Below are 26,222 nucleotides of genomic sequence, written 5' to 3'. Positions count from 1 at the left end.
TTCTGACTGGGACTTTCCATACAACTTCAGATCGTCCATGTACAGCAGATGGTTGATTTTACTTGATGTTTTAGATGTTTGGTATCCGAGGCCTGTTTTGTTGAGTATTTGTGAAAGTGGGGTCATGGCGATTACAAACAACAGAGGGGATAGTGAGTCCCCTTGGAAAATGCCTCTTCTAATGCTAACCTGTCCAAGTGTCTCAACATTGATTGTTAACTGTGTACTCCACATGCTCATTGCTTTTTAAATAAATATCTGAATGTTTTTGCTGACACCAGTTGTTTCTAAACATTTTAGTATCCATGTGTGAGGCAATGAATCGAAGGCTTTCTTGTAGTCAATCCATGCAACACTTAGATTGGTTTTTCTTCTCTTGAAATTTTCTAAAATCATTTTGTCAATCAGCAGCTGGTCTTTTGTGCCTCTGGTGTTTGGGCAATTTCATTTCTGTTCCACTGGAAGCTGTTTGTTAGTTAATAAGTGTTGCATCACTTCATCTGCTATTATTTCAGTTAATAATTTGAACATGGTTGGCAGGCAGGTTATCATACTATAATTACTTGGAACTGCACCTTTTGCTGGGTCTTTCATGATGAGATGAGTTTTCCCAGTTGTTAGCCATTGTTCAATATCACCTCCTTGCAAAATGTGATTGAACTGTTTTGATAGTTGTTTATGAAGGCTTGTTAGGTGTTTAAGCCAAAAGCCATGCAGTTCATCGTCGCCTGGCGCAGTCCAATTTTTAATTTTCTTTGCTTTTTCACTTATTAATTCTGGTGTTATTATTAGATCTTGCATTTGTTGTTGATGTTGTTGTTAATAATAATAATAATTAATTATTGATAATAATTATTTTTTATTATTATTATTATTATTATTATTATTATTATTATTATTATTATTATTATTTACACACAGCTGGTTGGGGCTAGCCAGCTGTCATTGTATCTTGTGGCAATTATAATACCATAATTTGACATGCACACAGTGTTTTAGACACAAAATAAACATAATGGCCTTACCATTCATTCCTTATTTATTTTTTCCATTTCTTTCCTAACAATCCCTAATTGACCTTTTACATTATCACACTGCTCTGAGCTGTCTATTCTGTTCACCCCAAAATCTCTTTGCTAGGTAGCCACAGTCAGTTTAGTTCTCATCAACAAATACATGATGATTTTGCAGGGATTGGTTCACAAAGTATAGGAACCTAAAAATGTTTTTAAGATGAAGGAGCTCAAGATAGTCAGGATGTGGTGAATATTATCTACTTTTCACATGCATTAAAAAACTTTGGCATGAGTAGCCATGCATCAAGCAACAACGTTTTCTCTTTTTTGGCATTGTTCTGCGAGTAATCAAAGCATCATTTTTTTCCTTAAAAATTATATAAATGTGTATGCTAAAATCAATTTGTGCTGCAAAAATAGCTGCAAATTTGCTTGTTAACAAGTTCTAAACCACAAATCTAAGGAACACACATGGCACAGAAGCAAACCTCACTGGGCTCAACCCAAGAAAATAGGGGAACTAAGGAAAAGAAACATTTAGCCTCCTTCCCCTTTTCCTGAGTGCCAATTTCTATGGCTCTGGCACATGGCAATAGAAGAGATGGCTCTTTTCTGCTCGGACTGAGTCTACTCATTTCAAAGAAGTCTACCAAAAGCACAAAAAGGCCATTCAAGATGCTACTATAAACTACGAGTTTATACGAGTGCCTGTTTCATCATAAACACCCACATCTTTCCTACCCCAACCCTCTGCACAGATCATTTCCCCCTAAGGCTAAGCAGGGAAAGGAGGAGTAACAAGTTGGACTCCTGCCTATGCAAAGTTATGCTGCTCTGTATGAACTGCAGCACCTATTTTGAGAGCATGCCCTGATCCAGAAATCTCTCATGCTTCCTTTTCCCACCACCCCCATTCCCTAGTCTTTTCCCTCTATCAGCTTAACATGGAATCTCATTTATTTGCAGCTAATAGAGCTTCACAAATCTAAGCAAGGATAAGTCTGATCCGTTTCCTTGGTAACCTTAGAAAGCAAACAGAAAAATGCTATTGGTGTAACACTATGAAACATCAGGCATTCTGGCAGGCTATTACAGCCCAACATTCCAGCATCCATCCTATTTCAGGCTCAGTGTGCCCAACCTTGGCACCTTTTGGGGCAGCCACTTGGGTACACAGCAGCAGCATCTGTGCAAAGGTAACAGCGTGCCATGTGAGAACCCAGCATTTGCACCACTCCACATCTGGTAGTCGCTCACTCTGCCACTGGGATGCTCAGCTTGAGTGTTCACCAGTGCCAAAGGGATACAAAATCTCACCTGAATCTGAAATCTCCACATGAATCTTGTGGGTAGCATGTTTTCTAATATTTATATTTTACAGGATTAAGTAACTGTATTTTAATGTGGATATGAAATTTTAAGTTTGGGACCATTGGTGAAAGTGGGCTATACACTGAAACAGAAGTATTTCCACATCCTAGAGAAGTAGGAATTTTCTGCTTAAAAAACACAAAGCCTATGTGACCCAAGGAATTTGCTCATTTTAAGATTTTGCAGAAAACAGATGGCCTGGTTTCAGGACCAGCAGGCTGACATCATAGTCAGTGTGTCATTCAGAAGGGAGATGGTAGATCATCAGGTATAGGATACTGAGTGAAGCAGCAATTCGGTCCTTAATGTGGAAGCATGATTACTTACTTACTGTGGATAAAAGTAGAGGTGTGCATAAAACCAGCTGGCCCGACACGAACCAAACAGGGCCAGTTTGGTCTTTCACCCCCTTGAACCTCCCTGGTTTGGGGGGGGTGTTTCACGAGCTTTATCTTTAAAAAGAATTATTATTATTTACTTCTCCCCTTTGGGGGACTTATCCGAGGCCGCGGGGGGTCTCCGGAGGTCCCCCCTCCCCCTCTTGGCTTCTATTATGCCTCAAATCACCCTGTTCGGATGGTCTTTGGCCCGTTCCGGCCTCACACCTGTCACGGCGGGCAATTTGGAGGCTGTCGTGTATGCCTAATGAGTGTCAGGCCATGCAGAGGCCCATTGGGCATGCACAGTGGCCTCCAAAATGGCCACTGCAACAGGGGTGAGGCCCGGAACAAGCCGAAGACTGTCCAAACATGGCGATTTGAGGCATAATGGAGGTCCGCAGGGGGGGATAAAGCTCGAGACCTCCCCCACTCCTGAAAGACTGAGGAGGTTCGGTCCGATGTAGACCCGAACCAGGGGGGTTTGGCTCAATATCGAGCCGTCTATAAAGCAGCTTTGTATATTTGTATCAAGGACAAGTCATGGCTCCATGAAAGCACGCATGATTTGCGTGCTGTGAGTCCCAGGTTCCATCCCTGATATACGGAACAAATGAAGGTGTCTTATACAGCCATTTTATTTATTTATATCTATGTAAATTGCTTTGGGAACATTTTGTTGGAAAGCAGTTTATAAATATTTGTCGTATTCATATTCTTTGTATACTGAATCAGACCACAGTCCACCTAGCTCCTTAGGACTGGGAAAGACTTCTGTCTGAAGGCATCGGTAAATCCCTCTTCCAGCAAACAGCAATAGTGGTGCTGGAAGGAGTAAAGCACCACAATTTCCAGCGTTAGACCCCTGGAAGTGATTTGAGCAGCTATTTGGTATGGTAAAGAAAGCCTTGCATATAAGCCTACAGCAGGTGGCCAAATTTGCAGATGATACCAAACTCCTTTGGTTAGTGAAATCCAAAATGGATTGTGAGGAGCTACAAAAGGATCTCTCCAAACTGGGGGAGTGGGCGACAAAATGGCAAATGTGGCTCAGTGTTGGCAAGTATAAAGTGATGCACATTGGAACGAAAAACCCCAACTTCAAGTATACACTAATGGGGTCTGAGCTGTTGGTGACTGACCAGGAGAGGGATCACGGGGTCGTGGTGGACAGTATGTTGAAAGTGTCGACTCAATGTGTGGCAGCTGTGAAAAAGGCCAATTCCAGGCTAGGGATCATTAGGGAGGGAACTGAAAATAAAAAAGCTGATATTATAATGCCCATATACAAAACTATGATGCGGCCACACCTGGAGCACTGCGTACAATTCTGGTCACCACATCCAAAAAATGACATTGTAGAACTGGAAAAGGTGCAGAAGAGGGCAACCAAGATGATCAGGGCCTAGAGCACCTTTCTCATGAGGCAAGGCTACAGCACCAGGGGCTATTTAGTTTAGAAAAAAGATGACTGCAGGGAGACATGATAGAGGTCTATAAAATCATGCATGGCGTGGAGAAAGTGGACAGAGAGAAATTCTTCTCCCTCTCACATCACACTAGAACCAGGGGTCATCCCATGAAATTTAGTACCAACAATTGGAGGTACTTTTCCACACAACGCATAATCAATTTGTGGAATTCTCTGCCACAAAATGTGGTGACTACCAACAACCTGGATGGCTTTAAGAGAGATTTGCATAACTTCATGGATAGGAAGTCTATCATCGACTACTAGTCGGAGGGCTATAGGCCACCACCAGTCTCAAACGCAGGATACCTCTGAGTATCAGTTGCAGGGGAGTAACAGCAGGAGAGAGGGCATGCCCACAACTCCTGCCTGTGGCTTCCAGTGGCATCTGATGGGCCACTGTGCAAAACAGGATGCTGGACTAGATGGGCCTTGGGCCTGATCCAGCAGAGCTGTTCTTATGTTCTTAAGTGTCCCAAAAATGCCTAAAACAAAGACAAAGATAGAAAATCCAGAGACATTCCATATATGGGGGATTTTGTATCTTGCTGTCTTTTCAAGGAATACAAATACAATGAATATTTATATACCGCTTTTAAACAAAATTTTTGAAAGAAATTTACATAGAAATTAATTAATTAATTAATTAATTAATTAAAATTACTTAATTAATATGAGTTAATTAATTAATGGCTCCGTGTCCCCTAAGGGCTCACAATCTAAAAATGAAACAGAAGGCAGACACAGCCACAGCCACTGGAGGAATACTGTGCTGTGAGTGGATGGGGCCAGTTGCTCTCTCCCTGCTCAAAAAAGAGAATCACCACTTTTAAAATGTGCCTCTTTCTCCCAAGAAAACTACATGTCTCTGTAGTCTCCAGGAGTCGACACTGACTCGACAGCGTAATCTTTCCTTTTTCTTTTGCTCAGTTAGGAGGGGCACTTCAGGGAAAATATACTACGGCTACCTTCAGGGAGAGCAAACTCTTCCCCCTTCTCTGAGAAAGGAATTAGAAGAAAAATAACTAATTCTCCTTGAAGCAGCTTTAGCATTCTTGAAAAAGAACAAGCAAGAATCATAAATCTACCAGACTTCTGGTGTTTGTGGATTGTTTAACAATTCCTAACCATCTTAAGTTATCTTCCTCTCTGGTTTTTTTAATATTTTAAAACAGGGTACAACCTGCTTTACAACAGTTACCAGCCCAAATATATACCACATCTGACAGCCTCAAAGAAGTGGGGGGGGGGGGGAGGCAGTGCTTTCCAGCTTACAAAAGTCTTCCTTTCCTATTTGCCCAAAAGGCAATTCTTACTCACTATAGGCGAGTAGCTATTTACAAGTTTAGACAAAGCAAGATAGGAGATTTTCAACTCTTTTATACCCTTATTTGACTGCAGTCTTATGCAAGAGACTAGAGGGTTAAACCTCGAACACAACCCTTTTTCAAAACTCCGTAGCGCAAAAAAATTAATACCATCTTGAGTCCAGGCCTGAAAATTAGCCAGTTTAATTTGCTGGCATTCCGCCTGCCGCTCCACTCTCCACCACATTGCCTTACTACAACTGCGTCATTAACTCCCAATATAGACAATCAAACCCCATCATTCCTACTCCACACACTTTCATTAAAATGTATTAGAATTTGCTTAGCCACTGCCATTTACCTCCAACTTCATATTATGAGAGAGAGAAAACAGGCCCCAACACTCTCCCCACATGTAATTCAATCATACAGCATTACTTTGCCATAATGAAGCTCCACAGTGCATCTGCATGGAAGATCGTAGCTGCCACTAATTCAGGAGTTACTCTGCAAAGAGGCGGGTAATTGAAACACCAGGGATGCTCTGCTTACTTACCTGAAAGATCACTTTCTGGAAAGTTTGACTCCATCCATAAGCCGACAATCCAAATACAGGGGGAAAGAAAATTAGGTACTAACGTGCAGCCTGAGCCAATGGACTTGCCAAGAAACAGATTTTAACATGTGCTGCAACATCAGCTGGGTTGGGATCTCTCTTTTGTAGTGCAACATCCCTTGAGCTTATTGTACAGACATTATGTATCAACACTAATAAACCTCCTCCATGCCATACTACGATCCAGGATTCTGGTTCCAGCAAAATAGTTAGAAAGTGAAATATTTAGCAATGTCATGCTGCCTACCAGAAGAAGAGCATTGCAGACGTTTAAGGTCACTATCAGAGATTAAACCAAGTTGGCATTCTAGGTCCTCGTGTCTTACACCTGGACTGTTGAGATGACCACAGAGCACGCAATTATATTTAGGAGGCTGGGAAGGAATTTTCCTCCAGTTCTAATTGGTTAATTACTTTGGGGAGTTTTGCTCATTTTCCTTCCCTGCTTCAGCTGACATTCTTGCACGAGTAATCTTACCAGAGCTATTTGTAGCCAGATCCCAACATTTTCACTTTGTCATGTTCATAAAAACCCAAGCAAGCATCATGTTCCAGCACCACACCAAGAAAGAGAACCCAGGCAGGGCTATTCAGTCGACTCAGTGGTATGCATGGGATTTTAAGGGAGTAGTAATGGTGCAGAGGTTGCCGGTTCGAATCTCCACTAGTCTGTTTCCCAGACTATGGGAAACACTTATATCGGTCAGCAGTGATATAGGAAGATGCTGAAAGGCATAATCACACACTGCGCAGGAGAAGGCAATGGTAAACCCCTCCTGTATTCTACCCAAGACAACCACAAGGCTCTGTGGTCGCCAGGAGTTGACACCAACTCGATGGCACATTTTACCTTTACACAGGGTTCAAAAAAAAAAAATTCAAAAAAGGAAAAATGCTGCAGATGTAGATCTACTCCATTGAGTGCACATTTAAACTCTCTCCCATTTAGGCCGTTTGATCCTACAGGAGAGAAAAAAAGTTAAGTGCTCCGCTGAGGGAAAAACCTGTACTTAAAGTAAGTGGTTTTGGCTATAGTGAAAGGGACACTGGTAAAGAGGGAGGGGGAAATGTTTTTGTGTGTGGAAATCAGGGATCTCTGCAATATATGGAGCATGCATGCAGGTACATGCATGCACACCCTGCCCATCATGGCAATGGGCATTTCGCTACTTCCTGTAATCAACACTTCTTATAGTGCATCAGCTCTCCGTTTGCCGCACATAATTGCCTCAGTTGTACAAAGATGAGCAGGACTGGGGTTGGGGGGGAAATCAGTCACTGTCAAGGACACTGAGTGATGCCAGTAGTGCACCCTTTGCACGTCACATCTGCCAGTAGCATCTGGATCTTGATTCTGCAGTTGGTTTCCCATCTTAAAGTATGCAGTGAAAGCCTGGAGGTTTAAGCTTGCTTATTTGCCTGGCCAATATTTGCCATTGCAACTGAAATTCTGCTCAGACACTTACATCCCAGATTGCACTATTCAAACCATGACAAAAGCAACCCCACCACTACCCACTGGCCTTAGTGGTAACACAATATTCACCTCCTAGAATGGAAAGAAGATCCATTAACATAATGCAGAAAACTTGACATATTTCAAAAACCAGCAACAAAAGTGTAACATTTCAGAACAGCATAACAAATTGGTACAGAGGAAGCTACTTTATACTGAGTCAGACCCTTGGTCCATCTAGCTCAATATTGTCTACTCAGACTGGCAGCAGCTTCTCTAAGGTTTCAGGCAGGAGTCTTTCCCCACCCTACCTGAAGATACTGCCAGGAATACACGCTCTATATGCAAAGCAAATGCTCTACCACTGAATTACAAGCCATCCCCCAGATGGCATACGTGGGTCTCTGCATCTAGGCACTGACCACACTAAGTCCTGTTTAGCTTCAGCAAGGTGGCTGTGTCTTGTGCTCTTAGACCATGTTCTGGGAACCAGCTGCAGGAAACAGCTTGGATATATAGCATATTCAGAACAAATAGGGGCTCTAGGTATTTTAATTACACATCAGTGACATAATTCTTTTAAATAAATAATGACAAATACTGAGGCCACTGAGCCTCTTCACTACCAGACACACTTTCTGGTACAAACAGGAAGTTTTTCTCCTTGGGTTTGCTTCACAATTTCTCGCCATCATTGGAGCAAGGCAGCTTTAAGCCTAGGGAAACAGGACACTTGCACATTCATTAAACACAGAGAGCAAGCATCATTTTGTTACACTGGCTGACAAGTATTGGTTGCAATGAACATACAGCTTTATACACAGGGGACATAGATGACAATTAAGTCAAACACAACTGCATGATCATGGCAATTAAAACTCCCAGTGAGTAACACGGGAAGCAATCCAAGCCCCTAATCACTTACAATATTTTTGATATTATTTTAGAAATTCCAAGCTTCAGACCAGTCTCTGAATTCCTCTAACAGGAATACCCAGATGTTGTTCATTACAACTACCAGCATCCCCAGCTGCAATGGCCTTTGGCTGAGGATTCTGGGAGTTGTAGTCAACATCTGGGAATAACAGCGGCAATACTGCTTCAGACCATCCAAGTCTTTGATAAGACATTCTCAGCAATTAGCCCAGAATTCAAAAACATTAATGCGAGCTGTGAAAACTTAAGTGATTTCTGTTAGACAAGCTGGTGTTCACAACTAACACAAGCCCTTACAAGGAACTGAACGCAAACCACCACAAGCCAGACTCGTGGAAGTTTTACAGGGGAGGAAAATCTGCAGAAACATCTGGTGCTATTCCATTATTTTATCTATCTATCTATCACATTTTTATACCTCCCAAAATGCGAGTTCTCTGGGCGGTTTACAAAACAATAAAAAACAATAAAAGATTAACACATTAAAATTTAAAATGTTAAAACTATTAAAATACAGTTAAAACAATGTCTAATTAAAAGCCTGGGTGAACAAATGCATCTTGACTGCCTTTTTAAAAGTTATAAGAGATGGGGAGGCTCTTTTTTTCAGCAGGAAGTGTGTTCCAAAGCCTTGGGCCAGCAATGGAGAAGGCCCATTCCCGAGTAGCCACCAGACAAGCCGGTGGCAACTGCAGACAAACCTCTCCAGATGATTTCTATGGGTGGTGTGGTTCATAGCGAAGAAGGCATTCTCTTAAATACCCAGGGCCCAAGCTGTTTAGGGCTTTATAAGTTATAACCAAAACCTTGTACTTTGCCTGGAAACTTATTGGCAGCCAGTGTAAATCTTTTAAGATGGGAGTGATATGGTCTCTCTGAGATGACCCAAAGACCAACCTGGCTGCCACATTCTGGACTAACTGCAGTTTCCGGACTACGTACAAAGGCAGCCCCACATAGAGTGCATTGCAGTAGTCAAGTCTGGAGGTGACCAGCAGATGCACTACTGTTCTGAGGTCATTTATCTCAAGAAATGGATGCAGTTGGCGTATCAGCTGAAGCTGATAAAAGGTACTTCTGGCCACTGCCTCAACCTGGGACACCAGGGCAAGGTTTGTGTCCAGAAGCACCCCCAGACTGCGTACCTGTTCCTTCTGGGGAAGTGTGACCCCATCCAGAACAAGCAGATCAAAATCATCTCCCAAGTTCCGAACCCGCACAATAAGTACCTCCGTACACGTTTTTCACATGGTAAAAGTGTAGTAGTTAGTGTGTTGGACTTGGGAAACCTTTCTAAAACAAGAAAACAAAAACCTGCTGGAGATTCAGCAGCAATAATGAAGGGCCTCTTCACTCATCACTTGGCCAGGAAGACTGTTCGGAGCAAGAGATGTAATGGGCCTCATCCCTGCCCTCTTTACTTTCACTGCAGATCAAAGTTTCCCACTAAACCAGGAGATTCCACACTCAAAACACATCCGATCTTTGAAGTTCATTGGGCAACTTCTAACGGCACTGAAGGGAGCAGAAAAGGGGTGAGGGGAGGGAGCTGTAGTTGAGTGGGAGAGCATCTGCTTTGCATGCAGAAGGTCCCAGGTTAATCCCTGTCAGCATCTCCAAGTAATCTTGGAGAGCTGCTGCCAGACAGCATAGACCAGGGCTGAACAACTTCAACCCTCCTGCAGATGTCGCACTACAATTCCCATCATACCTGACAATTGGTCACTGCGACTAGAGATGAAGGTCTGCAGTCCAAAAACAGATGGAGGGCCAAAGATGGGCAACCCTGTTGTTTACAATAGTGAGGTAGATGGACCAATGGTAAGGCAACTTCTTATGTCCCTATGTCACTTGCTCCAGATGTCACCCAGATGGGGTACTTTGAGTTTCCCCACTGTTCCCTGTGGCTGGAACACTGAAAACATTACGTATTTTGTTCTCTCAAAATAGCCGGCCAGCCATTGTTTTGATGAAACTTTTCAGCATCAGCACGTTCTTTTGAGCTCGAAATCCATTTCGTGCACATCCCTACTCTTTATACATCTTTTGCAGATGCCTATACCCAAGACTGTCATGTTTTTGGTAATGCTGTTCTATATATATGTACATGTTCAGTAAAATTAACAAGTGATGGTGGGGTGGGGGGCGGGGGAATGAATATGAGAATAAGCATGTTGGAGATCTCAGCTTGGCTGAGTCACTAATACAAATGGCAAGCAGCTCTTTTATGCCCAAATGAACAGAAGCATCATCTGGCAAATATGCCACGTGTCAAGGTGCTACATAATGTCAATTAGAGTGTGGGTGCTGAAAAAAATGAAACTGTCTATGCCTCTACACATGGCGAAATGTACATGCCAAGAAGTCTTTGCAACTCAGCAAGGATCAGCCACCTGTCTTTTCACAAAAGAGCACTTTTGGTCTCTCAACCCACCCCACTCCTTCCTGTTCTCCCGCGCTGAGCTAAAATGGTTTTCCAAACAAAAACTTGACAGGCTATGTGCCAGCTTCTGCAATAAGTGCCCCTTCCCTTGCCCAACGTCCTCCACTACAGGATATTGATACAGAAGACCTCTTTTCCAACTGCCCATTCCATCTGGAAGAGCTCACTTCTCTTCTTCTTCCCAATAGGCTTCCCCCACTCACGTTCTTTGCAACACACACACACACACACACACACACACACACACACACACACACTCCCATGCTTCACACTACCCACACAACCATTCTTCACCACAGTACCCAGAGAACTTTTCTCGCTTCCCCTACACCTGTTTTAAAATCAGAGAGAAACAGATTTACTTTCTCAATATAACATTTAACTCTGCAAACTGCTTTGAGGATAGCATTTACAGGGCAGTGGTTACACAAAATGAAAGTGTCTCAAACATATTATGATGTTATGCAAATTAAAATCAATTACTTCTCTCATGATCACTATCATAAAAGCACCTAACAGAGTATGTACTAGACGCTGTACAATTTTGTTTTGTTGTTTTGTTTTGTTTTTAAAAACTTGCTCACAGGCTCACTCCCTTAAAATATCCCAAGACAAAAGGAGAAGCAAGTTGGAGGGAAAGGAGAACATTAGTAACCAGACAGTTATTTTTAGCAACAGCCATGTTGTTGTTCATGCGAGTTCTATAGTCACAGGCAAACTAGAATGAAGTTATCAGAAACTTGGCAGAAAGGCAGGAACCCAGTTGGCTGAATTCTAGTGGTTCCCAACCTAGGGGCCTCCAGATGTTGTGAACTACAATTCCCATTATCCCCAGCTACAATAAAACATAGCTGGGGGTGATGTACTTTGGCAACAACTGGAGGCCCCCAGGTTGGGAACCACTGCCCTCGAGGATGGGGTTGGGCCGAGTCAACAGGATTCATAATTGTAGTCCAGTTTAGGAGTGAAGTTAGCTCCAAGATCTTACAGGTAAACATAAAGTCAGGCCTTCAGAGAAGAAGTTACATACCAAGGCGAAAGTGGCACAGCACAATTGGGTGGGGGGAAGGGCATAATGCAGATCTTCACTTTATGTCCTTATTTTGCTTAACTTACATCAAGGCTGGTGGAAATTATGACTAGCCTGTGCCAGTGAGAAAGTTTCAGGTGACTTGAATCCACAAGCAGGAGTTCCAGAAAGTACAAATCCAAAAGGAAGAAAGCACTACAAAGTTTAGAGTAGGGGTTCTCAACCTTGGGTACCCAGATGTTGTTGGACTACAACTTCCATCATCCTTTCAGCCACTGTGGCTGGGGATGATGGCAGTCCAGCAGCAGCAAGGAACCCAAGATTGAGAACGGCTGGTTTAGATGAAAAAACCACTGAGGAAGGGAAAAGGAGAATGTGGATAAATGTGAATGCCTAAGGTTTGCTTATAGATGAAAATTAGGATTAAAGCAATAAACCCCACGGAAATCATGGGTTTTGAGGAAGGTTTAGAAAGAAGCGAGAGGTGACCACAAAAATGTACATGTCCAGGGAGGGAGCCCTACATGTAGTGGGTAGCAAGGGAGAATGGGTGGAGATTTTTCAGGGAGCAGAAGTCGGTCAAATGTGGGGAAACTCAAAGAGCTAGTGGTATGAATAGTAGAGAAAAATACTGTTTCTCATCACATATCCATAACAAACTTCTCAGAAGTGGTTGAACCAAGTGCGGACAAACCCAATACAAACACAACTCCCTATGGTTTCTATTGCTCCGTCTTTCCTGTTGTCCACACACACAGGATTTCGATATGGTTTTTTTTATTTAAAAACTTATGGTAGCTGTTCATTGGCAGTCTCAAATATTCTAGAAAATGTTGTTAACAAAAATCTGCTATATAAAAACAAGATGTTTCCCACTGCTTAGCTCCTCTAGGAACACACGCAACAAATGCAAACAAGCAATTTGGAAGTCATTTTTTGACAGCTCCTGAGCTTTCCCATCTCAGGAGGCAAAAGGGAGCTCAGCAGGGGTTGACTGAATCGCTGCAGAAAGGAAAGAAACTCCACAAAAACGTATAAAGATCCAACCCTCTCAAGGAGCCTCTTGACTGCTTAGATTATTTTTTAATGCAAACCAAAATCCACCAAGATCATTACGAGACACCAAAGTAGAGAGAATATAATATAAAATACAACCACCACAGAATAAGATAACCCAGAGTCCCAACAAGACTGCATGCTACACGTACAGTTGGCACAAGCAGGAATTTCCATTTTAACCTAGCCAATTAAACACAAGCATTCAACACATATTCTCACCACATGTGCTAATCACTCTTAGAAATGAACATTAGTCAGTATGCAAGCCTTAATTTTTTTTTTAAATATTGCTTCTTAATCATGTAGCCTTGAAAGCCATACTGGTTATTTAAATTTAATGCACATCTATTGCTTTTATTAGGAATAGCTGGACTATGTGTAAATAAATACATCTTTTCTCTCTCTCTTATCCTCTATACTGCCTACATTGCCACCAATGACTAGCAGTTTTATGGGTGAAATGGCAGCTAAGAGTGCGTCTGTATAAACTTTAGCTGATGAAATCAGTTCTTGTGAAGCAGTGATAGTGCTGCAGATCCTTTTTGCCCATGAAATGACAAAAATGTAAAGTTAAGAGGAAACGATATTTCATGAACAAAACTGCATGTTGGTAGGAATGGGAAAACCACCTGGGTTGACTAATCATCTACGTTTTTCTGAGTCAGGGTAATGAAAAAATATGTCTGGGTGCACGCATTCATACACACACACACACACACACGGAAGAGAGACTCTGCTCAACTCCAGAGGTGGTGCATGACAAGTCCTTGAGGTTAATTAAGAAAAATTAAATCCCAGGAGGCCAGAAGGCCAAGGATGTGTTTCAAATCAGAACATGAGGCATGGCAGAGATAAGAACGGAATACTGCACTGAGGGAAAATATCTTCATTTCTCTTCGCTTCCACAAGACAGCAGGTCTAACACTCTACCCTGATTGAGCTGCTGTACATATGCCACACCAATCTTTGAATGCATTTTTTTTTAAATCAAATGAATGATGAATATTTTATTTAGGTCTCCACAGGAGCAGATTTTAGCCAGACAACTGCACAGTATGATAGCAATACACAGGTCTGAAAGGACAATCTTCACAGAGATGTTTGCGGTTATTCTATACCAGGAAAAGCCTGCTCAATGCCAAACCATAGTCATATTATTCACAATCCTAATTCCAAATCGTAATTTCATAGTACAAATTCCAAATCCAGAAATTCCTCTGGGATCCCCTCTTGAAATACAGAGAGGTTGAAAACACAAAGTGCTGAGTTTTCACAGCACTTTCACAACCTGCTAGTGCTGCTCTTTAACCCTAACAATGTGTTGTGACTCAGGGGGAACTGAAATGGCACAAGGCACCTGCCCTGCACCGGCAGCTCCCGCCCAGCGCACCTCTGTGGTGCCAAGTCTCCAGTGCCCTTTCAAACCCCTCTGCCACCTTTCCTGACCAATGTTGGCTATGTCCTCTTCCCAAGCAGAAAACAAGTCAGAAGACTGCATCTGCCCACACTCATCCCTTCATTGCTCCCTTCATCATCCCCACCCTGTCGAAATTTAGTGTTTAAGCTCACATACAGAATTAGGTCCGCACAGAAATCTCTCTCCCTCTCAGACACACACACAGACACGTACATGTACGTGAAGCAGGTGTCTCATTTGCTGACACAATGGATGCCAACAATGAGGAAATGGGTGCTCTTCAAGGGGGACAGAGGGTTTTTTTTGTTTGTTTGTTTTTAAGGAGAATTTCCTGCATGCCTCAGAGATCCCTCCTATTTACTCACTTCAATCCTTGCTATAGCTGCACCAGATCAGAAGTCAAAGCTACAGGATATTTTCCTGGATGTATTTCCTTGAGATGCAACATCTTGTTTTCTCCCCTCTCTCCCCCAAGTGAGTTCATGGCAGAAAAGATTTGAGTGCAGGGCTTCCCAATCCCCAGCTCTGTCTCCAGACGTCCTTGCTACCATTTAAAACTAAATTATTTAACCTTCAGCTTTTGATACTACTTAACTTGCCCTCTAAGGTGCTTCCTTTTGCAGTGTTTCTTAGCTACCTGTTATTGGGATTCTGTCACTAACAATATTATCGTCCCCCAAAACTGTAACAGAATTTTAACACAATTTGTGCAGCCTTCTCTCCTAAGTTACTTTCTTTCTTCTTTCTTCTCCTTCGGGCCTTACAACACTGATTAAGCCGGTTCAATGTTATGCATACCCAAGATTAGGATGTCTTGCTCATTGCAGATGCCTAAACCTGGGAGTTTTTAATAAGCTGCAATCCAGATTGCAACCACAGATCAGGAAATGGCTGGGGTTACAAACACAGACAGTGCACAGCTACTTAGTGCTGCTGAGAGAAAGCTTTGTGTCTGTAGAAAAGCTCTTAGTTCCCAAAAGGTATCAATATGTCGAGTGTTTAAAAATGACAAATCCTGGTAAAGGTGTCTACTGGAAAATGCAGAACAGCAGCTGTAGTCTAATAAGAAAATGTTGCAGTAATTCAAATGCTAAACACATTGAAGACACTTTGCATATCAAGCAGGACACTAATGAAGCAAGGGTGAAACTTCTGTAACCATTGTGAAACCAGGTGCCACCCAATTTAATTTATGCAGAAAGAATGCACTACTGTGAATATTTTATTCTTCAGAGTGGACATCTTTGCCTAGGTGAGTCCCATCCGGAGTGAAATGCCTATTTTAAAAACATGACCGGGGGGCGGGGGGGCGGGCTTGCAACAAATATTTAACTTAGAGCACTCAAAGGAAGGGGATCGCCCTCAGGATGCCAAAAATAGGCTATCTTGAGAATTGTAACTCAACATCTCTTGGGTACTGAAGAACCAGAAAGTTGGGAGCCACCTAGTCTAACCCCCTCTATTATGCAGAGTATCCAGAGCGAGACCGTCCCCAAGAGATGGCTGGCCAGCGTTTGTTCAAGACCTCCAAGTACGGGAGAGCCCACCACTTCCCAACACAACAGATTACACTGTCAAACTGCTAATATTAAGATAATTCTCTTAACGTCCAACCAAATCTACCTTCCTGTGGCTTAAGATTTAGTCCTGCCCACTAGACAACAGAGAACAAGTCTTTGCCCTCTTCTGTGCAACAGCCTTTCGGGGATGTGAAGAGAGCAATCTTGTTTCCCCTCACTTTTCTCTTCTCCAGGTGAAACACAGCCGATTCCTGCAACCCTTCCTCATAAGACTTGTTTTCCAGACCACTGACTATCTTCATTGCCCTCCTCTGAAGTCATTCCAGTTTGCCTATACCTTTTTTAAAATCTCATGCTCAGAACTGGACACAGTATTCCAGATGAGTTCTGATTAGTGTAGAATAAAATGCAACTATTATTTCATGGGCCTCAGAAACTATAGTTCTATTAATGCAGCCTAAAATTGCATTAGCATTTTTGGTAGCTGTAGCAATAGTAGCAGTACCACCACACTGCTGCCTCATGTTCAGCTTGTGATCTACTGCAGTCCCAAGATCCTTTTCACACACACTACTGGCCTGTGCAGAACTTGCAAGTCTCTTTGCCAAATTTCATTTCATTCAGGCAAATTTCCCCTTCTGTCAAAGTCATTTTGCATTTTATTGCAGTCTTCTAAAGTGTTGGCTATTCCTCTCAGTTTTGTTATCTGCAGATTTGATTATCCCCTCCACCCTTCATATAAATCACTAATTTCTGAAGACTACCAGGCCCAGTACAGAGCCTGTGCACACCTCACAAAACCTACTCTAATTTGATGAGGAGTCTCTGAGGATCACTCTCTAAGTACCATTTTTCAACCAGTTGTTACTCTATCGGGCAGTATTGTCCTCTAGCCCACATCTAATCAGTTTGGTTTCCAAAATATCATAGGGAACTTTGTCAAATAATTTACTAAAATCGAGATAAATTGCATCCACAGGATTCCACCAAGCTAGAAACCCAATCAATAAAAAATTAGTCTGGCAAGATTTATTCTTCAGTGCTGGTTTCTACTAATCACTGCTTAATCATCAAGATGCTTATGGACTGACTGCTTTATAATCCATGCTAGTATCTTTCCCGGTATCAATGTCAGCCTGACTGGTCTGTGGTTTTCCAGAACTTCCTCCCTGCCCCCCACATTTTAACGATCAGGACTTGAACCTATCTCCATTCCAGGGGTGTAACTATAATAGGGCAAGGGGAGATAGTTGTCTGGGGGCCCACTGCCTTGGGGGGCTCCCCAGAGGCAAGTCACATGACTGACTCCCCCAGCCACGCACCCGCCCGGGCTTCCTTCAATTGTACTCACCCTCCAAAATTGATGTGAGTGTTAAGACCTGGAGCTACCAGAACAGCATGTCTTTCTCTAGTACCATCAAAGGACTTGCATGATCCACAATTTACAAAAACTTAAAAAAAATAATTTAGGACGATGTTCTATTGTGGCACATAGGTGTGATATTGAGATAGATAGATAGATAGATAGATAGATAGATAGATAGATAGATAGATAGATAGATAGATAGATAGAACTATGATTTTTGTTACCACTATTCAGCCTCATTTAAGATTTCCTTACTTCATGAGCTGAGCTTCAGTGAGGGGGGTGGCATTTTAAAATCCTGTCTGGGCCCACTACAATCTTGCTACATCCCTGCTCCATTCATGGGGTATCACTCCTGTTCTCCAAGTTTTCTCAGAGATGATAGGTTGTGAGAGTATACCAGCAAGTTCTTTTAATGTCCTGTGATACGATTAATCCAATCCTGAAGACTTTAGAACTCACTTAAAGTAGATGAGGTGGTTCCTGACCAACTATGGGGCTGCACTGGGAAGAGCACCTGCATGCTTGCAAGCAGAAGTTCCCAAGTTCCCTCACTGGCATCTCCAAAATAGGACTGAGAGGGACTCCTGCCTGTAACCTTGGAGAAGCTGCTGCCAGTCTGTGTAGACAATACTGAGCTAAATGGACCAATGGTCCAACTAAAAAGAAAGGCAGCTTCCTATGTTGCATGCTGCTTTTGTGAGGCTGCACACAGCTTCCCTGTCTTCAAGACAACAGAGGCAAAATCAGTTTAACAGTTCTGTCTTGTCTGTCACCCATTTAGATTTTACCATCCTTACTGAACAGCAAGCTTACTGTTTTCTTCCTCGCCCTTTGAACATATCTGAAAATAACCTTTTTGTTTCCCTTGGCATCCCTTGCCAGTCTCAACTTAGTCAGAGATTTCCAATTTTAGTATATGTGCTGCTGAAGCGAGCACCGTTCAGAGATTTAGCTTTAGCCTTCCTCTAGGCTTCTTGATGACTTGTCCTTCCTTCCATTTCTTATATGTATCCTTTCTGGTGGGCCACTGTGTGAAACAAGATGCTGGACTAGTTGGGCCTTGAGCCTGATCCAGCAGGGCTGTTCTTATGTCCCCCACCCCCAGCTCATCACTACACCTTTGTTTGCGCCTTCCTTTAGTAATTCCTTTTTCACAAACTCCCAGGCAGCTTTTCCCTACTAGATAATCTAACCAGAGACTCCTACCTAGCACTTTTCCAAACCCCCTGCTGACCATAAATACATTTGTCTGAAGAAACAAATGCTGTACTTGGAGAAAGACCTTCCCTATGATCCCAAAGCAATCAGCATCCCTGTTGGTGCATGCCTTCAGTGGTCCCTATCTTGGTGCATGCCTACAATTTGTGCCTGAGGCTGTCTCCAGGAGCTACTGAAAAATAGCCACGGCAAGCTACCATTGGAAGTTTCAAGATGAGGAAAGGGCTTGGGGCAATCGAGTCGAGTCCCTTACCTTCTGGACTCAGCCAACTCTTTGGCCTTAGAGTCACACCCAGCCACAACTGCCCTGAAGGAAGCCCTTGTGCTAGGTTGTTGTAGTCATGTCCACTGGCCAAGTGAAGTGGGTGCATTGCAACCCATGAAGCTTGTCTTGGTAACTGTGGGCTTGGTGTGCAGGCACCCTCAATCAGAGGCATCTCCTGCCTTTCACCATTCTTGCTTTTTTCTTGTTGTTGCTTCCTTCCCATGCTGAGCTACGATAAAAGGAAATAGGGCAAAGGCGGCAGGAAAAAGAAGAGTTCCAGACTGGAGCTGAACAGCAAGCCCAGCTCTCTTGTAAGAGGCAGGACAGAAACCAGGCTAGGCCCCTCCCACCAGAGGGTTTTATGGTTAATATCTGCATAACCCTGCATCTAGATGTGGATGGGAGGAGCTAACCCATCCAAAGTGGTTCTCTTGCACGGAGAGTGAATTATGTGTAGACTTAATAGCAGTCATTGCAATAGAAGAAGAACATTTTCTTACACAGAGATCCCCCTTTCCCTCCCTCACACCCCACCCCCTTTCCCCCCTGTCAAGTTATCTGACCTCTGTTTGATAATCTCATTTCCTGAAAATCAAAATACCGGAAATTTAAGCTTCCTAGAGTGTTAATTGTGACCCTGCTCCATTGCTAATCAAAAAATTGGATGTTTTGCATGAAAATGCTGCTCTAATTAATTCTCAGTCATAAAGCGCCCTGGTTTTAATAACCCCTTCTTGATTGGATAGCCTTTGAAGAGACGGTTGCTGCTAATCCGCTAAACTAGAAAAACTGCACGCAGAGGAAATAAGAAGTGGGCTTATAAGGTCTAAAAGAGATGATTGCATTAACACTGTCAAACCTAAGAAGAGCAATCCCTTCACCCCAACCTCAAATAAAAACTCTGATTTTGACACTAAGGGACAACGAAGGCACCCAATGGACATGCAATCCCATCACAACATTCCTCAAGGCTAAAACAACTCTTAATTTCAAACTGTTTTGCCATCTGGGGGTTCCTTTTTAAAACCTGGAGATGTCAACCAGGCACAACCCCTCCTCATCATCTCGGACAATGCATCATCATACTCAGCTCTAAGAGGTGCATATGAAGGGAGGGATCACAAGAGAAATCCAACTATGTTGACTCGGATCAGAAATATCACCACATGTATCCAAGAAAACTCTGCAACTTGTGCTGCCTTGGATAAAATGATGCAACTTGCAAGACACATCCTTTATTAATTAAGTTGATTTCACTAGAGCACCACATAGTGGAACACTCTCCAAAACCTCTTGCAAATGTAATCCAACAGGCTGCCATGTGTATAAAACGCTACAAGCATCTCTTGACAGACAGGCAGTTCATAAGAACAGAATTGCTAAATCAAGCCCAAGGTCCATCTAGTCCAGCATTCTGTTTCCTTCCCACAGTGGCTGGTCAGATGCCTCTGAGAACCTCACAGGCAAGAGGTGAAAGCATGCCCTCTCTCCTGCTGTTAATCCCCTGCAACTGTATTTAGAGGCATCTTGCCTCTGAGGATGGAGGTGGCTGATAGCCACCTCTTCAGCCACTAAGCTTGCTAGAGAGTCTTGGAATGGTCATCATCACCTGCCAATTGAGCTAGCTTCACAGGGTTGCTGCAAGAAGAAAATGTAATTGATTGCAGGTCAACTTGGGCACCAGATGGTAAGAGGGGTCTAAATAGAATAAGCATACATATAGACAGCAATCTCCCAACCACCTCAACAAGGCTGACACCTTCCTTTCAAGAAAGCAGAGCAAAGAAGAATTCTGAAATATTCATATACCAGTTTATGAAACAATCATCCTTGCGTGGGAAAGTATTCTTCCTGAACACAAGAACTTAAGAAGCATCCTGTTGTAAGACCCTCTAAGCTAGGGATTCTCAACCCTACAACTCCCATCATCCCCAGTCAAAGGTAGTTGTGGTTATTAGAGTTGTAGTCCATCCATATCTGGGAACCCAAAGTTGAGAACTCCTCCTCTAAGTCCATTGAGTTACTCAATGCCAAACTTTCTTCCCACAAAGACTATCTCGGTGCCTTCAGAAAGCTCACAAGCAGGGCATGGACAACAGGACTCTCTTGCTATTGCCCCTCAACAACTGGCATGCAGAGGTATACCACTTCTGAACCTGGAGGTTCCTTATAGGCCCCATATGAATTTGTCCAATCCCCTTTTAAAGTCACCTAAGCTAGTGGATTCCATACTTTCATTATGTATTGTGTGAAGACGTACAAAAAGACCATAATCCAATAAATTAGGCATGCATTTCAATAGGTTTAACTGGGCAGTACTGAGTGCAGGATTGTAGGATAGAAAAGAACTATCCCTATATAATAACTACAAATACCTGTGTTCCTCCTCACCTCAACTCCTCTCCCATGACAACACATGGCAGGTTTGTTAATCTGAAGTAACTATGCAATATCAGATTTATGGCCTTACGTCAATGTGGAACCTTGGAGAGGGAACAGAACTGTGGGAACAGGCAATAGTTCCCACAGCAAACCAGTGATGATGTGCCAGGGCAAATACTGCTCCCCACTCCCCCGCCACTCTCTCACACACACACACACACAGTTCTATATATGCAAGAAGCCCCCTGGCAGGCAAGAGAGCAGCAGCAGCTGTTTCTCTAAGAGCTCTGAGCATCCACCTCCATGTCAGTTTGGCTCTGCATTTTACGGCAGAGTCAGAATCAGCAGGGGGCATTGGTAGTGACAGTAATTAAATCCTATAGTCTCTGCCATGCAAAGGGCACTTCATTAATTACAAGAAAGGTGAGGGCTGTGCTGCGCAGCTCTTTGAAGACCATGCTGCTTCGTGGAATTAACTGTACTATTAGTGTAACGAATACGAAAGCTATTAGAGATCTAATGGCAAATTCATCTGAATAAAAAAGTTAATACACATGCAAACCGTATCACAAAAGCACATTTTATCAAGGAAAAGCCAAGATTTCACCTCTCCCTATCAGGTTGGTGCTTTAATTGTGCCTATAACCTTCCTTGACTTATTAGTCACACACACACACCACAATGAGCCCAAAAGTGAAAGTGCATTTGCTCACATTCCTCCCTCGTCACCCTTGTTTTTACCATTCTAAACTCTCAGCAGTAAAACTCTGAAGGTTAAGTTCCCTGGGACAGGGCCCTGTTGTTCTTTATGACTCATTTTAAATGTATTGATTAGGATACTCCTAATGACCCCTGCTAACTGGGCTCAGAGGCACTTCTTTAAAGTGATGCCTCTCTTATCTTTAGCAAATGAAGAATAGGGATGTGCACGGAACCGCAGAGGCGCGGTCTGGCACCAGGGTGTGTGTCTCCCTTTAAGAGTGGGGGGGTTGCATTTACCCCTCCCACCTCTTTCCCCCCACCGGCAATCTGTTATTGCGGAAAGTTTCTGGGGCGGTAGCATTCCTCCCTGCCACCCCTGCCCATGTTATTGTCCTGAAATACCGGAAGTAAAAATTGCACATGCTCCTGCCACGCACATCGCACGTTGCATGCACACGTCGCACACGCAGCATGTGATATGTGCGGCGCGCGTGTGTGTGGTGGCGAGCACATGCACAATCGTTACTTCCAATATTTACAGACAATAATGGGGGCAGGGACAGCAGGGAGGAACGCTGTCGTCCCAAAACTTTTCGCAAAAACAGAGCACCGGCGGGGGAAAGGTGGTGGGAGGGGTAAGTGCAACCTACCCCCTAAAGGGAGACACACACCCCGGCACCGAACCACCGGACCAGCCCAAGTTTGAACTGGTTCGGAGGCCTCTATAATGGCCTCCAGACCAGTCCATGCACATCCCTAAGAAAGAATAAATTTCCCTGCTGCTCAACCCAGCACAGTGTCTCTCCAGTGGCTGTTACTAGTGTCTCCCTTGTGTTCCATTTTAGACTGAGAGTCCTTTGGGGACAAGAAATCGTCTTCCCACGCAGCTCAAGGTGAAAGGCAAGAAGCAGCACCCCCCACCCTTGGCTGGCCCTGCCTCCTGGGCTGAAATCAGTGCTGACCTCACCCCACCCCATGTCGCACTGACCGCAATGATATCCCCCTCGCCAGCCTCAGCTTTCAGGATGTGCTGCTGCTTGGTGTGGTAGGCCAGGAAGACAGCGTGGACAGAGTGCACAGCAGAAACTTCACCCACTGGCCTCTCCTCATCACCACAGCTGCATCAGCAGGGCTCTCCCTCCCACCCACCAGCAACACACTTGTTTGCTCTGTCTGCTTCCTTTTGGGAACACACAAGTGTGTTGCTGAGGAGAGAGAGAGAGCAAGAGCGAGAGAGCTGCTAGAGCAGCAGTGGTTATGAGGATTGAGGAGAGGCTATAGTAGAAGCAGCTGCCACTGCTGCATGCAAGCTCCATCACATTGCCCCGTTAGCATACAACACCAAGCAGTGCTGCATCCTAGAAGAAAGGAGAGGTTAGTGAAGAGACGTGAGGCAGCTTTGAGACCAGTAAGGTGAGGGGTGGGCTCAGCAAGGGAGACAAAGCAAAGATATGGAGTGGTAGCAATCAAGATCTCGTGCGGGTATCAGCAGGAGGTGGGTGGAGTGACACCCAGGGTGGGCTGCCTGATTTCATCACCCCATGGTGTTCTTGCCCATGAGGTGATTCCCTCACCTGGCCCCCTGGAGGAGCTGTTCCTGTTCTCATAATGCTTTGCAATGATAACCGCATTAAGAACCTTTTGTTGAAAAATACAGAAATAAAATGTTTTAAATAATACTACACCTCTCATTCCTGAAAAGAGAACCCCAAAGTGACTAATACCAGTCAATCCACAAACAAAAAGTAACAAGGAAACAGAGACACCAGCAAGCAATCAACACAGGGCAGGAGTCATTCAAGGTCATAAGCATAGCAAAACAGAATGGTGTTGGTTTTGTTTTTCTTTCTTTCTTTTTTTTGGTCAAATGCCATCACCATCAAAGAGATTGTGAATTCAGTTTCTCCATATGTGAATCTGAAATTTAAATAAACTCTTTGGATTTTAGTTTGAACCACAAATACGCAGTTTTGTTTTGTTTCAAAATTATTTCTTAAAAACTGGACGTTTCCAGGGACAAGGGGAAGCGAGAGAGAATTTGCAACCAATTTGAAACCTCATTTGAAACCAATTCTCTGTCTATCTTAACCTACCTTGGAGTTCACCACTCCTGCTGTACAGCTCCCTCCTTTGTTCCCGCAAATAAGCACTCATACTAATGGCATGAGAAGATGATTCAAACCTGCAATGAGACAAACACAGCACATCAAGGAGCATTATGAATAGATGAGCCACACAACAGCCTTTACCTCTATATATCAGTCAAGCTCAGTTCCAAGGAAGTATGTGTTATATATTGACAGTAGCCTCTTGGTGGAGAACATGGCCTCTATCAGTAACTTTCCAAAACCAATTAGCTATAGAGTACATAGTGTCTTCCTCACTGCCCCAAGAACCTAATGAGTTAGATTAGGTCCAGACAAAGACTGGGCAACCCCCACTCCAGGATTTATCCTTTATCTATACTTTTGCCCAATTTATTCTGCTGCAAAGAGGCAACCATGTTTTGCTTTACCATTTTTCCCTTTATGTCTACTTTTTACAGAAGAAGGGGAATGTAGGTGAGGGGAACTGAACCCCCACCTTACCTCCCCCATTGTCTGTTGCCCTGGACTCTAGCTCCAACAGTAAGAACAGGATGAGGAAAGTGGATGAAGGAGTGTGAGGAGGGAGAGGAGAAAAGGGGGAAGCTCCAGATCCCCGTTCCAGTTCCTTTTCTCATGTTAAAATAAGACACACACACTTCATCAGCTTTATATATGCACAGATGATACATGAATAATCCTAGTTGTCTCTGTCACATCTTACTTGGCCCTGAGCTTCATTTTTTGGAATAGTTTGGAGCTCTTTTGCAACTGATTCATCAATATTCATTTGTTTAGCTGCTGATTTTGTAACTGTTTTGTTTTTAAAGTATCTTGTATTTTTAATGTCATTTTACTGTACACCACTTTGGGGTCACTTGGCACTAACCTGTTTATAAATAAATAAAAATCTAAATTAATAAAACCACTGAGAAATGTAAGGGGGGAAAGCATGAAGGCTATTCTTTATTTAATACTTATCATGCCCTCCTTCTGTCGTCAGAACAGAGCCATATTAATTCCAGGAAGAGGTTAAGCTGAGAGATAGTGGCTGGTTCATGGACACTGAATGATCTTTGTGGTTGGCTAGAGATTTGAACCCATGTCTCCCCAACCTATGTCAAACGCTATGTCCACTGTACCAGAGTGGCTCCCTGAAGATTAGAATTATACAGCTAATTGGATCAATGCAGAAGAATACCATAGCTATGGGATTGTCCATTTCCATTGCCCTGAGCAGGAGGCCGAAGGAGCATGAGCGAGGGGAAGGGGAGAAAGCCAGACTAAGAGGAGTGCAAGAGCTTAGTGAGCCAGCGTGGCGTAGTGGTTAAAGTGCTGGACTAGGACCAGGGAGACCCGAGTTCAAATCCCCATTCAGCCATGATACTAGCTGGGTGACCCTGGGCCAGTCACTTTTCTCTCAGCCTAATCTACTTCACAGGGTTGTTGTGAAAGAGAAACTCAAGTATGTAGTACACCGCTCTGGGCTCCTTGGAGGAAGAACGGGATATAAATGTAATAACAACAACAACAAAAAATTCAGCCATCCCAGGTCCTTGGGAAGGACTCGATGTCTGGATAAAACAAACCAGTCAATAACACCAGTCTGACTGTGTAAATAAATAATAAAACTGAGTAGACTGACTGGGGATTTTAAAATGTGTCTGATGGTGTTTGCTCCTTCCTGGATCCTCTCAAGGCCCTGATCCAGAGCATCTCTGGGGCTTGTCTCACCTTCTGAGTAAACCGGATGAATGGGAGGCCTTAGGTTGTCCAACATACACTATGTCATTGGACCTGGGCTTTGGCATGGGCCCACTAGTGCTGATAATCATGAATTCCCAGGGGTGATCAGAGAGGGTCCAGCACCAAGCTGGAGTTACAGACTAGAGGCACTGGGTTCCACCCTCACCCACTGAAGCCACCTTGGAAACTCTGGGAGAGTAGTCTTTAGCTGTTCCTTAGGAGGTACTGAGTCCTCAGAGTCCTGACCCAGGTTGGCATCTGCCAAAGGATCCTTTTCCTCTACCTCTCTGGAGAGGTGTCTATCAGGTCTGTGGTCTGAGCACCAGCAGGTTTGGGAATTGTAAAGAATAATAAAGGCCTGTGACCACTGCAAGTTTGGTCCAGTACCAATACTACACTGCCCACATTAGCAAGAGGGTTTTTCCCCTGCTCAGTGA

The 26,222-nt window shown here is 43.5% G+C and overlaps 1 protein-coding gene across 2 annotated transcripts in view; it reads right to left on the bottom strand.

Moving 5' to 3' along the window:
• Positions 1-26,222, bottom strand: part of EXOC4 (exocyst complex component 4) — a 585,849-nt gene that overhangs the window by 342,600 nt on the left and 217,027 nt on the right. For both annotated transcript variants that reach the window (XM_053255624.1, XM_053255625.1), the window contains one exon: positions 24,049-24,137. In XM_053255624.1, the coding sequence (XP_053111599.1) occupies positions 24,049-24,137 (89 nt within the window). The remainder of the gene's footprint in view (positions 1-24,048; positions 24,138-26,222) is intronic.

The sequence above is a fragment of the Hemicordylus capensis genome, chromosome 5 (genome assembly GCF_027244095.1).
Source record: "Hemicordylus capensis ecotype Gifberg chromosome 5, rHemCap1.1.pri, whole genome shotgun sequence".
NCBI lineage: Eukaryota > Metazoa > Chordata > Lepidosauria > Squamata > Cordylidae > Hemicordylus > Hemicordylus capensis.
This window is presented reverse-complemented; position numbering and strand designations above follow the sequence as displayed.